Here is a 15,133-nt window from a genome sequence, read left to right on the forward strand (position 1 = left end):
AGAGAGCAGACCTGAGGGAGGGAAGCTTGATTGGGAGCAGGATTATCAGTTGTTGAGGTCCTATTTGTGCTCTAATAAAAAGTAGTGTTTGACTCTAATCATTAAAAAAGAGTCATGTAGCTGATGAATATCATCCGTTTTTGTTGTGTTGTGAACAGCCACAATGTCGTAAAAACTCAAAATCTTTTTGTTTCTTATTCTTTTCCTTCCCACTCAATCAGCTCCCACTTTACCGGACTATGAAGGAGTTGATGCGTCGCTCAATGAAACTGCTACTACAATAACTGTGCTCTTGAGACCAGCGCAGGCCAAAGGTGCTCCTATCAGGTAAAAAAAAACAAAAACAAAAAAAAAAAAAAAAACAAAAAAACAACCAAAAAATAAAAGAAATCAAGAAGAGGTTCTTTAGCTGATCTTCAGCTGATTATATGCTGTCTTGAAGCTGATAAAGCTATTCATTTCTAAATGATATTCATTTGATGTTACTGTTGTTTTTCTTAGTGAAATTGAGCTTGCCAATAGATCTCTAATTAATGAGACATTTTTTTTTTTCTCCCAAAAGGTATTCATGGCCTTAATCATCCAGCTGTCTATCTTGTTTGATTTAGGGTCCTCAGGACTACCTCCTATCCATTATCATTTCATTTTACTTCCTCTCACTGTCTGTGAAATATGAGGTTGAAAGGTGTTTGTCAGAAAATGGATTTGAAAATAACACTTCCTCTCCAGTGCTTCAAATCATCTGTTCTGTAGCACATATGTAGGATTGGAAAATAGGAAGCTCAGAGGAAATGGGAGAAAAATACTGATGAATACAAACTATTTGACCTTTTTTCCCTCAGAGTGCTTCTTAGTAGAAATCGTGTAGCAAGCTATTAAATTTTATTTGGCATGTCCCATAATCATATTAAAATATGTCATTTATGTTAACTTCAGGGGTCTTTCCCTTTCTGCTCTCTATTGAGAGATAATTTAATTCTGTTTGCAAAGATTAGTCCACATTCCGCTTTTTACTTCTCCTTGTTAGTGCAAAATTTTTGTGATATTATTTGGTTCCATTTGTGTTTTACTGATACGACTGCATCAGGAAGATTCAGGGACAGAGAGCACTAATTGGGGGTTAATTAGCTACTGAGCATCAAAACCTTTCCATGCTCTTACCCTTGTGACATTTTGAAAAATATGGACTAATGCATTTTGTTGTGTGTTGCATTGTCAATTACTGTGGTTCAGCTGGTGTCCAGTAATGTGCCTGAGCCCTATGAATCTGTTTATGTTAAGAGGAGTGTGTGTTTCACTTGGATGTTCTGGGGGTGAGTCACATACCTATAAGCATTTTTATATGCTTATCACGCAATTGTCCTTATGATCAATATAATTCAGTTATTTATTTGTGTCATAGAAGATCATCCAAATCAGTTTCCTCTATAGGAGATATTGATGTAAATAAAATTGTAACCTCATACATCTGGAGTTTCTGAAAGCTTGCCCTGGAGCAAACCTGGGATTTTTATGCAGGGTGGAGAATGATAAAATGTACAGGACTATATTAAGTACAGGACTTAGCTTCCTAAGGCAGAGTTTGTGTCAAATTGATACAGTGGAAACCAGACCTGAGATCAGAAAACACTCCCAAGATACCCGAGTGCTTAAACTCACTGTGCACCTCTCTGTATGCTTTTAGAACCTTCCTGGTTTCCTGCTGCTGGCCATGTGCAAGGCTGTCCCTCTTTGAAAAACATGATACCTCTCTCAAAACAGTACCAATTCTTTCCAGTCTTGCACGTGGTTCCTAGAGGAACCAATGTGTAGTTTTGCCCAGAGCATGTCTGTCAGCACGACTGGGATCTGCTGATTGTGGTGGTGCCCATCCTTTTTTACAGACTGGTCTGCAGCATGTTTGTGCACACAGCAGGGGGCTCCCACGTTTAGTCCCGTTGCTCACCCTCAGGGAGGTCAGTCTTTCATCCCAGTGTTCTCTCCTGGGGATTTTCTTTCATAACGTGGGAGCATGGTGGGATGTGGCTAGAGGATTACTTGCACTCAGGGTGCTCTGCTTCCCTCTTCTGTACTTGCAGGCAAGTAAGTCACTGCTAAGTAAACCTGCAGCACAACACCTCTGACTTATTCTGTCGATTTGCCTTACAGCATCCTCAGTCCTATGGCATAAGGTTGTCATTCTGGCCTATGAGGAGGAAGCAAAGGATCTATGTATTAAAAGTTAATCAAAAGTTTGATAGGGATAGCTCAATAGAGTATTAGTAACTATTGTTTGAGTATGTTCTCGAGAAAGAGTGCATCTTTCTTCCAATCTCTGATCTTCCTGCTCAACTTTAATTGATTTTGAATACCTAGGAAATTACATTAAATTTCTAATATCAGGAGACACAGAAAATAAATCCTCCACTGTAACCAGGAATCTGAGCTTTATTCTTAAAACAGGTGTTTTATTCTTTACTCTGAATGAGGAACATTCTCCAGGAAAATGCACAAGACATTGTTCCTTCCCTGTGTATTGCAATCAGTTGTTTTTCAGCAGCTTTTTAATAGGAGAGATAAATGTAGCACACAAATTCAGAACTGATTCAGTGCATTTCACTAAACTTTATGAGCAGTTTTACTGAAGCTTCACTCCATCCACACTGCAGTTGCTTTTCTACTACAAGCCTGTCTTGCTATCATAATGAATGTTGCCAGGTAGATGGTAAAAATGCATCACCATGCCTGCAGCTGTGATTGAGTAGAGGAGGGACTCTAATGCTGCTCTTCAGCCTGACACTGAAGAATACAGCTGATTTTTTTTTAAAGGTTTTGTTTGCACCCAGCTCTCTAATCCCTGGAGCTGCAGACTGTAAAACGATCAATGTATTTAATAGCAGTAGGTCCACATTAAATAATAATAATAATAAATACATGAATGAATAAAATTATAGAGAAAGAAAAGCTTACAGTCTGGTACTCTATTACAAAATGAATTATACTGTGATCAGATTTTGTTGTACCTCTAATTCTCTATCAGCACAGCCCCCAAGAAACAGGTGTTCCTTAACCCAACTGAAATTTCTAGGTGGGTATCAGTCATTTCTTTAAGACACTACGTGCCATAGTCATCACAATTGTAAATGTGACTCTAATCATATCTTCCTCTTAGCATTATCATTTAATCTATTCTAGCTTGCTTTATAGCCTTCTGAAGTTTTAAACCAAATTGCATACTAGAAATGCGAAAGGAGACGGGGCTTTAGGGGCTCAGGCTTTCAGTGAAGAATACTGTTTTGCCATCAGTCTGGTGGATTGGATCCCAGTCAGTAGCATCAATGGTGCTTCAGTGATTCATTTAAAGACACGATTTACCACTGTAGTTTTTCTAAAGGATCATCCTGACATTCAGCAAAACAATCTCCTGTACATCTTTCTTTCAAATCCTGCTTTCAAATGAGGTTTACGGAGGGCATAGATCAGAATCAGTGTAGACAATTTTTTAATGATGAGATTTATTTTCTGTGATTGGGAACGTGTTCCCAATATCTCCGTATGCAGAATTAGGTTGTTTCCATTAGACAACAAAGCTGATCAAGTGGACCACTGCAGGAAGCAGCTAAAACATAGCTATCAATCGAACTAGGCTCAGGTTATAACTTGGACTTGTTCAGTCTGGCACCTGTCTAAGCAAAGGATGCTATCTCTCCGCTAGATGCATAGAAGGAATTTTCTAGCTGATACTAATGCCTATGAAATACAAACAACACATTTACCACTGCAATACCTATTGAAGCCAGGGTTTTTGGTGAAGGGTGAAAAGAAAGACCTGTTGGTAGTGGCATCTTAATTTGCCTTTTATCAGCTTGGTTGATAGAGAGGGACTATACAGGTATTCTTCAGTAAAGAAAAAGCTGTTTGATTTGAAAAATAATCTCTTCATGCAAAGTGTCAGCTGGGGAGCTCCTCACCAGTTTAGGACTAGTAATACCTTTAAAAAAAAATCCAAGGACAAACAAAGTGCGTTACCTTTAAACTGTCACTTAAACCTTGATCTCTTATGGTCTTTGCAGCCAGCACGCACTCCGCTTTTCATTATGCAAATTTAGCTCTGGCTTCTATCTTTGCAGTGGAGTGTCCTTTCTGTTATGAGTATGCAGAGTAACATAGAATGTACATAGTGCTTTGGAACCACCAGAGTGTTAGTAAATGGGTTTGAACAGATGGCATCACCAAAGGCCCAGAGGTAAATGGTTATATTCCTGTGTGTCTTGTTAGCCTACAATGTTGCAGGAAAATACTGCCAGAAACTCTTTCCAAAGAGGATAGCTCTTTGGACTAGTTTCTTATTTTTTCTCTCTCATTTATTCAATTCCCCAGTATCACACTTCATCTCTGCCACTACAGTTATTAGGTTTTCTGGGCACTAGTAGCAGAGAAAATTGACAAAATAATTTAATACTGCCCCATAAGTTCTGAAAAAAATGAGGATTGTCTTTGCCTTTGCCTTTTGGAGTCCCTGCAGCAATGCAGTGAAGTTTCCAGAACTCTGCCTGATTTCAGTTTTTCTGTTTAGAAAGCTTTAAAACAAAACCAAAACAGAAAATTGTACTCGTTTAGTTGAGTTGCTTCAGGTCTCATCCACATGCTTAGACATATATATATATATTTTTTTACTAATCTTGATGATGAGATGATTGTTTGTAGGAAGGTCCTTCATGTATCCTCTCATGTATCTACATGTAGATGAGAGTTTAACTGTGTGTATATATATGTGCTGTATACATACATATATACCTGTTCATACAATTCTTAGAATACAAACGGCTGGGTTTTTTCTTTCTTACAAACTGAAGAATTGCCTCCTGTTCTCAGTACACAAGTTCTGTGTACCGACCTCTGCTTCTGCAGAGCAGGGAGAGATGATAATGAGTTGGTACCATACTGCAGTTAGGTACTTCCCCTGAAGGAGAAAGAAGAATTATAATTACCTGTTCTATTTTGAGAAGGTGATTTTGAAAAGTGACCAACCCACAGACCATTTCAAGATAGGTACTGGGGGGCTGGGATGGCGATTTAATAGGCCGAATGCCATCTGCTTCAGCAATATCTAACATTTTATCATTGACAACTGTAGAGGAATGAAGCAGTCTATCTTGGTGGAATGGACAGATTTCTGTCCATCTGTGCCTGTATTACTGCATGTCACTTGTACTTTAGATCTGCATAGCTCTGAGCCAAGATAGAAGCCACAGCAAGGTCAAGAGGTGGAGAAGCCTGTCAGCACATTCTGTCTCTAATGATATGACAACTGCAAATTGGTGTTTTGAGCACAGCCTGGAGGCAGTCATTATGTTGGGCCTTGAGGCTGAGCTTTCTGTAATATCATTGCAAAGGAAAATGCTAACTTCAGATGTTTCTGATTATTGTACGAAGAGTTTAATCTAGTTTAAAGTCAGATTAATTCCTGTGTTTATTCAAAAGGAAAAAAAAATCATAGTTAGGGGGTTGTATAGATATACTTGTATTGTTGTTGTTCCTGAAAGGATAGATGCTGCTTCTTTTCAATGGCTGAATTAGATAGCTTTCCTATACTTCAAGCTTTTGTCTTCAGTGTATCCATGCATCCACTGTCTTCTTTTTTCTCTTTTTATTTTTTTTTTCCTGTTCTTTTTCTCTTTTTTTCTTTTTTCTTTTTTTTTTGGCTTGAAGTTGATAGAAAGCAGTCAGGTTAACATTTTTACTAGACTAGACACTTGGCCATAGCAGGTGACTTTAAAGATACACGTTTTTCCTCTGTTTCTCTAGTGCCTACCAGATTGTTGTTGAGGAGCTGCACCCACACCGAACAAAGCGAGAGACGGGTGCCATGGAATGCTACCAGATCCCCGTCACCTACCAGACGGCTCTCAGTGGTGGATCGCCATATTACTTTGCTGCTGAGCTGCCCCCTGGCAACCTGCCAGAGCCAGCCCCTTTCACCGTAGGTGACAACAGGACCTACCAGGGTTTCTGGAATCCACCACTGGCTCCTCGGAAGGGCTACAACATCTATTTCCAGGCCATGAGCAGCGTTGAGAAGGTGAGTGCAAACCACACCTTGCTCCTGGAAGAATCAAAGATGTGCCCCAGTGACAATGAGGGCTGTCCAAGCTGGGTTTGTTGGCAGTAGCACCCTTCATTTCCATGCTATGACAGTATGGCAACCTGCCACTCGCATTTCAGGCTGCTCTTGTGTCATAGTAACTGTTACTAGTTCTGAGTTTAATACTTCTCCTATTAGTAATATATGTTATTATAAAAGTTAATATTTATACGAAGTATAATGTATTAATATAATAAAATAACTGTATTACTAACTTGTATATTAGTAATATATATTTTATATGTAACTTAATACAGTAGAAGTATATAGTATATATTGTATACTATATTTATATATTATATATAATATAATACAGTAGATATAATATAAGCAGTAATATTACTAATATGCATATTAGTGATATGTGATATATATTTTATTTGTAGTGTGATATAATATACTAGTAGTATATAGTATATATGATATGCTATATATTTATATATTTTATATATGAACGGTAATTGTCCAAGTGTAGTAATATGAGTGCTTTGACTCTGTCTTCTTGGTAAGTAGCATCACCTGTTCTTTCCCCAACTCACAACTGTGACACTTATTACTGCAGGATAAACAGAATCAGGCTGCTCAGCAGGCTAGTGAAGAGTTGTAAACTTGTGGAGAGTCTCACCCTGAACCTCAAATAAAAAGTAAAAAATTGGCTTGAGCAAAAGTAATCCCAGGGCCATGGTGTGTTTCTGAGAGCCTTTATGGCAAGGTCTGCTTCAGGACTGTTCAACTGCTGTGCAGCATTCAAAGTGTGGCTGTCACTCACCTTCATTACCTCCCCAGTGCTTCATTTTTAGCCCTGTTGCTGAGTACTGTGGCTGGCTCCATGCATATGAAAGAGAAAAAAACAGCAGGAAGTTAAACACCACAGTGGACTCCATTTGGGTGGAACACCATGGCTCTACAGGCCCCATGCTCTTGCTCCTGAATTGTTTTTCTCTTGCAAAGGAAGGTAAGGGTAAAGGTGGTAGGCACAGAAGCTGCAAATAATTAAAAACTTAGATTTTCAGTCCTTAGTTTAGAAAACTGAAGGATGTTTCTGTAAGACTCTCCACAAGAAGTATCTAGGCAGCCTGGGAAGGAGCTGCCCGATAGCAAGATTGATGGCAGCTGGTGCTCACCAGGACCAGGAAAGGAGCAGGAGCCATGTGCCCCCTTCCTTTGGGGTCTCTGCTGTGATCAAACAAACCGTGGTTAGCAAAGGGGCTTTGCCGTGGAGCCTTTTGAAGACAGTCACACTTTCTACCTCTGGTTATGAAAACCACTTGCATCAAGTCAGAATGAGGTAAAAACAGAAACTGTTTACAGGAGCTGTTTAAAAACTGAAGGCTTTTTCTCATGGAAGAGACTGTTCTGTCTGATTTTCATCTTTAGAACTCTGTGAAGCAAACAATGCAAAATGAAAAGTAACTGCTAGTTACTAATTTCTACTTCCCTTACTTTCTATGTGTAATTCCCTTTGCTGTTGTTGCCTTCCAGCAAACTAAATCATGAGGAAATTCATTTAATTTCCCCAAGAAATAAATGCAATAAGGAACAAAAAATATTAAATACATAAGTCTTTGTTTTGGTGTTTACATTTTGACAGACAAGTAGAAGATGAGGGAAGAACAAATTACATTTTACTTGAACCTCAAACTTCAGTTTGTGAGTGGGTTTAATACTAAAATGGTTTTCCCTGGTATGATTTAAGACTTTGGATCAGATTTGTGTTTCTAAAGAGCTTTGAAGGGATGTTTTAGGAGCTGGGGTTGCACCGCATTCTGCCTGGACGTAGATCTAGTGATTGAAAGACAACCTCTGGGCTATGAAATATTTAAACAGGTGCATTACTGTAAACCAGGAGGATCACCAAAATAGTCAACAGAAAGTATAGCATCCTCTGAAATAAACTGTGGGAGTAGGATGAGGGTTACACTGTGATGTTCATAGATGTTTTGGACAAGGGTAAACCAGTAAATCCAGTCACCGGGGATAGTGCTAGTTAAGTAAAATTTGCTGATAAATTTCATGGAGCTTTCATTTAGATTGAAAAGTTGTATTTATGGGGCACCCTCACCTCATGACTTTATTCATTCTTTACATACTGTGTTTTCAAAAGTTACTCTGGGATCTTCAAGAGGAGAGAGAGCCCAGGGGATCCACTGAGGAGGCAGTGCTGGTAGTGGCAGAACTACATGGAGCATATGTTATCAAATGAAGCTGTCATTAAGATATTTTCTAATTATATAATAATATCATTTAGGATGATCTAATATAGAAGCAGCTGCATCCTTTCACTTAACCTTATGCTATTTCAATGTGTTTCCCTTTAAAGTTACTACACATTTTTCAGAAGGATCGGAAAACACATTTATGGATGACTCTCATTTGTTCAAGTTGTCTGATGTGTGCTTACCCAAGCCATTATCTGTTTAATTGCTTCAATTGCTGACCAAATTTCTGGAGGAAAAAAGTAATAAACTACATAAAAATTATATTTGCATATACAAGTCCATTTGAAGCACATCCCTGTCAAATCACTGTCTTTCCTGGGCAGATGATATAGGTTGTAGATCAAGTATGTCATAGGTGAAGGGATACCTGGGCTACCTCTGTGCTAATTCCACTCTCAGAAGCATGAAGGAGAGGATATGACAATATGCTTCATGTGTCTCTGAGCATGCCTGGATGCAGCAAGACTATTTAGTTTGGGCACAGTGCTGAACAAATGTACCTTCTTGCTGCATGGGTCATAGTTTCTGTGCCATTAAATTATTATGACCAACAGTTCTCCCCTTTTTTTTCCCTCTGTAATCTCTCACTGGATTCTTATGGCATGATTTCAATTTGATTTGAATAATATGTAATTTTGCCACATCTGGGCTATCCTGCTCCTTCTTTCCCCATCATTATCACAGCACAGTTCGGTGCCTAGGCAGGTTTTATCCATCTTGTTCCTTCCGTAAAGGCAAAATGACAGCCTTCTCCCCTGCTAAGCCCAATGCCCTGAGCCACCTGGTTCAGTGTTCTCAGCTGATCAGCAAATCTAGGACTAATTTATGGAATGGGGAGGGCAAGAAAAAGAAACCTGCTCTGACTTTTTTCTTTAATTTTCCCTTCTCAACAGGAAACCAAAACTCAGTGTGTTCGAATAGCTACCAAAGGTAAGAGGTTTGTCCCCCCAAGCAAAATAGTTTTTTAATGAAATGTGGAGTTTTTGTTAAACAATTGAACCAAAGCCAGTACCATCCCTGTATATTGAACCACTTGCTTTTCTTACATTGTAATGGGCTACTGCTTTTTATTCTTTGGTATTGCACCAAGAGGGTACTATTCTAGCAATACTCAGAAGTTAGACAAATTCAGGACACCATTTTTTTATTTTTTTTTTCCTCTCCCCATCTGTGGTTTTCGGGATCTGCTTTTAGGCAGCTAGAGTATTGCAGGCAGCAGATAGGTGGGCTGAAGACCAGTAAGAGCACTTGGTTAAACCATCCATTATGCTAACAATTTTTTCCAACCAGTGGCAAAGGAGACTTTTTCCTTCATTTAAATGAAGGACACAGTAGTTAATTTTCATAAGTAAATCACAGTTTTAGATAGGCTTAGGGGAGGGCTGATTTGAGGAAATCTTGTATCCATAATAAGTGAGGCCCAAGGCTTGAACTGACTGCATAGTTCTGAGAATAAATCGTATTGACCTCACATCCAGCAGGTTAATCACATACTGCTTGCTCAAAAATACAGTTTCATCTTCAAATGAGGACTTAGTCATTCTGCTTACTGTTATCTCTTGCTTTGACTGTATTTATGTAGCCATTCATTGTGGTTGCTTGACTGAGTCAACATGAGAGTTGTTTGAATGACTCCAGCAGCAGGAATGAGAAAGGTCCTAACAAATGCTGAAGCAGTACTCCTCTAAGGCCCAGCACTGCTTACACTGTTGCTTTCTAATTACATTCTGACGCACAGTGTAAAAGCAACTTTAGATACAAGCAAAGAGGCATTTAAAGTACTGCTGTGGCACATCAACACCATCTTTTCTATTGCTTCTTTCAATTTAAAACTTGTTCCAATTAAAGGCTTATGGCTCTAATGAGTTGGTAGTAACAAAATGTTTTCCTGGGAAACTGAAAATTAAAATTTACTTCTCAAAAATTTTTGATACTTTCCTCAAAACCTTATAATGCATAAAGGGTTTTGCACATATCATTCCCAAGATTTGCTTTCTACCTCTGTGAATTGATTAAATAGTTTATTTATCGGTGTCAAACTGATGAAAGTCAGCAAATTAGTAAACTGAGGCTCTCAAACTTTTTCAATCTGTGTATTGCAGGTGCATTGTTCTTACAGATTTCTGAATACAAAATGTACTGAAGTGTGAACTTATCTAAAAGATGTTGCCAAATCATTACTAAAGTATTTTGCTGCTTTTGGCATGTCTTGAAAAAATATTTTTAGAATAAGTTGAGAGGTTTACTAGTGTCTGGAGTATTAAAACACACTGAGTTATTTTTTTTGGAAAGAAAATATTGAAGCAGCAACAGATTTAAAAGTTTTTTCCAGAGCATTTCCAGATTTAGGATAATATGGATTCCCTCTATATCTGGGCACCTGTTTTCACAAAGAATTTGATGATTTTGTGATTTTTGCCCTTCTGCATATTGGACTGAATTGACCGAGAGAATCTTAAGTTATTAGACGTGGTAAGAGGGTATGAAAGCTTTGATTCTTAAGGAAACCATGTTAAAAACAACTCCCTGTGGTACAGATGTTGGGTGTAACATATCTAAATCATTGTTTCCCAGAAAATGAACTTGGATACTTTTAGCAAATATTGCCTTCCTCTGTCAAGCTGAATTCAGCTCCCACTCAGATCCTTTTTGTAATCACCACCAATATTTTATTTTAAAAAGTTGTCCTCATTATTTTTCAAATCTAGTTGGTACTCAGTCACTAATGATCTGGTTTTTCATACATGTAGTAACTGAATTTTGTTTTCTGAAGTACAGAGAAGGGTACAGAGATTAAGGTAATAGGTCAGATATTTATTAAGAGATGAGGAATATTGCATTGCTCAGCAAAAAGGTATTGTGAGTAATTTCCTATATAAAGTTCTCAAACTTACTAAAACTAATTTGGTTAGGCAGAGTTCAACCCATATGTTCATATCACAATGAATGTATGTTAACCAAACCGCTGCTATAGGAGTGAATGCAAGATGCACCATTTCCATGACAGGCACTTGGGAGTAACATATCATGTTGATGACTGATCAGTACTATTTTAGAGCTGAGTTTGAATGTGTAAAAATTGGAATGGGTTTCCACTAGCACATTACATCGGCATTTTACAATCTAAAATTTTATCAACTGCTAACAGAATGAAACTAGATTAACATGGTCAGAGAACAGTGATGCTTCAAATTATTTAGTATGTAAATAGACATTTAAGAGGACAGAAGGGTCAGCAGAGCTGTTATTAAGCAGAGCGTATATGAAGTTGACATTTCTGACAGTTTTTAGGCTGCCAGGTTTGAGGCTAACACTGATTTACGTGCATTAGTAAGTTTTGTTTAGAAAACCAGAGAAAAGAAAATAATTAGAAGAAATCTACCATAGCAGTAAATAAAGAAGTGGCAGAATTGGCAACTCTACTCTGAAGTATTTAGGAATGATAAATGTAGTCCAAGTTTTCTCACTCTGCATTTAAAACATGAACTTCATCACCTCCAGAATTTTTTTCCCTTTTGGTTTTCATTTGTGTTACTAGTTCAGGCAGCATAGAACCTCTCCATCTCTGCACATTTGGTTCATACAGATGGATGAAAATGCTATTTGAGATGATGCACATCTGGAAGTAATTGTGAAATAGCAGAAAATTACTTTTTAATCTGATTTGAGAAATAAAAAGATCTGGGTGGTAACATTTCAACTGCAAGTGTGCATTTACTTCACCATCATTATTGCTCTGAATTAATTTCCATAGCAGTTGGGGATTGATCCAAAGACCACTGATGTCAATGGGAGTCTTTTGCTGACATTAACGTGCTTTGGATTAGGTCTTTAGAAGTCATAAGTCTGTCTAGACCATAATTATTTCCTTGAAATTGTTCCTGATGATGTTTCTGCTCTCAGGGAAATTTGTGAAAGTCAAATCACCTCCTGTAGCAGAATGTTTATATATGTATGTTTTACTGATTAATGCTTAAATGAGGGAAGATTATCATATGCTAAACATATATGAAATGAAGCTCCTATCTGTGCTGTTTGTATGTTTGGATCAATGCCTGTAAAATGACTTTCTTTTGGCTGTACCATCTTAATAAATTCTGGAGACCTAAGTGACAATCTAAATCTAGAAAATAATGCAGATATTGCCTAAGTCACATCTTTCCTTTCACTCATTCATAGTAGAAACATCAATGTGTTTAAACTTCGGTGGTGCTTTCCATAATGTGTTTTGTTGCACAAAGAGATTTTTACTCGCTTGCTGAACTTTTCAAAGATGGAAACAGAATTTTAGCAATTAACTGAGGGACACCTCCAGATTTCCAGACACAAAACCTATATTACGATTATATTTGTATTATATTTGTGTACAATCAATTTCATTAGTTTGTCCCTGAACTAAAGCTAAGCCATATATTTTACCTCTGAGAGTAATTACAAACAGAAGTAATTTCTAGTTCCTATCCCCTTTCCTATGTATTCAAGAATTTGGTTTTATTACTAAATTTTGAAAGAGCTGTTGACAGCTTCTGGTGAGGAAAAAAAAATCTAATAAATATAATGAAAAAATCTAACAGCTTTCCTAGATACCATTTTTTTAAATACATCCCATAGGGAACCTGATTATTGCATGAAAACATTCCTGTATTAAATTTAATTAGTCTTTGAAAGTTTTGGTTTTTAATCAGTAACTTTGTAAGAGGAAACAGCTGGACTGTTGAGACGTGTTTAGAAAATCAACAGTCAGCGTGAGAGAATTTTGAGTCCAAAGATATAATGAATATTAGCTTTCCATGATTTCAAGGTATTACAGTATTGCTTTTGTCATAGATGTTCAACAGATTACTTTATGCGGTTACTATAAGCAGATCAAATCCTTAGGAACTTTAAAGGAACCAAAGAGTAAACATTTCGAAAATAAGACCTCAAATAGAGGTTTCTAGTTAACATTCAAATATTAGAAAATGGTTGATATATGATCTGCTGCTCTAAGTGAAAGAGGAGCATCTCAGCATATATGTTTTTTAGTGGGCTCCTGGTTTCTTAGGTCTCTTCAGCTACAATGAATTTTGCTTCATAATTAATCAGATTGGGAGCATTCAGTGTTTCGCATCCTTTGTTGAAAAATATGTAGAAATTTACTATTCTTACATAAATTATTAAACTCCTAAATGCAGTAGAAAATCTTTGATTCCCCTTATAATGCATACACAATTAAAATGACCATTTAAAATAACTATTTGCCAGGGCTGCAATGTTTTTTATCTTCCCTTTCTTCTGTTCTTTCATCATTTCTTGTTTGTCTCTTCTTATGTCTCTATTCTTGAACACCTCTATGGAGGTGTTCAAGAAACGTTTAGATATAGCGTTGAGAGACCTGGTTTAGTGGGGTTATGTTGGTGGTAGGTGGATGGTTGGACTGGGTGATCTTGTAGGTCTTTTCCAACCTAGCTAATTCTATGATTCTATGATTCTATCTTTGTGTCATACTTTGTGTCATACAAGTGATTTTTGGACATAATTTTGCAAGTGTTTAGAGAAGGTGAACTGACATATTTTGATAGGACTTGGTTCGTTGGCCGCATTTCACCTGTACAAGACAAAATATTTTTGAGCAGTAAAGCTGCTTACGGTGCATCTGGACAGGAAGTTCAAGGCAGATCTTTGCCTTAGAAAAGAGTGGTGCTCAAAGAAGATAGAACTCCATCAACATCTAGATCAGAAATGTGCTCACTGATAATTGTGAAACCCATTTATGGCCCTGTAATCAGTTATCACTGTGTTTCTATCTATTCAAACACCTTTAACTAAATGAAATGTAATTCCACATTGCTGGCAGGAACATTACAACAGTTTATTAAACTATTTACTTGTCATCTCTGACAGAGTGCTAAATGAAGTTCTACAGCTATCCACCTAGAAACAAGGAGCAGCATTGCCAAGCATAGTAGCACTTCCTAAACACTGTCAAATGTGTTGCAGAGCAACTCAGTATGGTCGATTGGAACTGCTGCCAAATTACTCAAATACAGAGATTGAGGTTTTGTCAGCTGTGTAAGAAGATGATTGCTCTTGAGTTCAGGAGTATTAACTTCTTTCCTCTCTGTTGGGCAGCTGCATGATAGCCATGCTATTTCTAGAAAAATCCTGACCAGAAGGGTATGCAGATGGACTTCGCAGGAGAAACAGTTTGGTTTGTGCCCATCAGAGCAGAGAGCAGCTACAGGCATTGTGTTTTTTGTAGCCAGGTAAATACAAAGTGTATGTGGTTTGAATGCATCTTGGGGCTTTTGTGCAAGTTCAGCAGTCTGGGAAGGACTTGGAATATTTTTTGTGTTTCACAGTGATGTGGTAATAAAGGGTTCTTGATCACAGTGGACTCCAGAACCCTTCACTGTCAAAGTCACGAAACAGATTGCGTTCTTCACTGCTTCTGGTTAATATTTGTTGAGTCAACTGGAAAGGCATCCACATTCAGTACCATGTAGATGGCAGAATATTTAACATGAACATAAATTCAGAGGTCACGTATCTGCTGACATTAGTTACTTGCACTTTGCTGATGACTGAATATCGGTTATTCACACATATGCAAGTGGACAACATATTATTGACTATTTCACCCCTTCTGCCAAGTGATTTGGCCAGGCCATTAGCATAGAGGAAAAAAAGACCCTGCTCTAATCTTGCTGTGGTGGAAAATGTCCTTAGGCAGTAGTCTGCACTGACAGTACACTACAGAAATTTGTGCAAACAGCTCTGCTGCTTCAGCAGCATACTTTTTGAAAACACC

The 15,133-nt window shown here is 37.7% G+C and overlaps 1 protein-coding gene across 6 annotated transcripts in view; it reads left to right on the forward strand.

Moving 5' to 3' along the window:
• Positions 1 to 15,133, forward strand: part of PTPRK (protein tyrosine phosphatase, receptor type K) — a 397,652-nt gene that overhangs the window by 320,509 nt on the left and 62,010 nt on the right. For all 6 annotated transcript variants that reach the window (XM_021390545.1, XM_021390547.1, XM_021390546.1 and 3 more), the window contains exons 11-13: positions 222 to 327; positions 5,788 to 6,061; positions 9,237 to 9,273. In XM_021390545.1, coding sequence (XP_021246220.1) covers positions 222 to 327; positions 5,788 to 6,061; positions 9,237 to 9,273 — 417 coding nt within the window. The remainder of the gene's footprint in view (positions 1 to 221; positions 328 to 5,787; positions 6,062 to 9,236; positions 9,274 to 15,133) is intronic.

This window comes from Numida meleagris, chromosome 3, assembly GCF_002078875.1.
Source record: "Numida meleagris isolate 19003 breed g44 Domestic line chromosome 3, NumMel1.0, whole genome shotgun sequence".
Taxonomy (NCBI): domain Eukaryota; kingdom Metazoa; phylum Chordata; class Aves; order Galliformes; family Numididae; genus Numida; species Numida meleagris.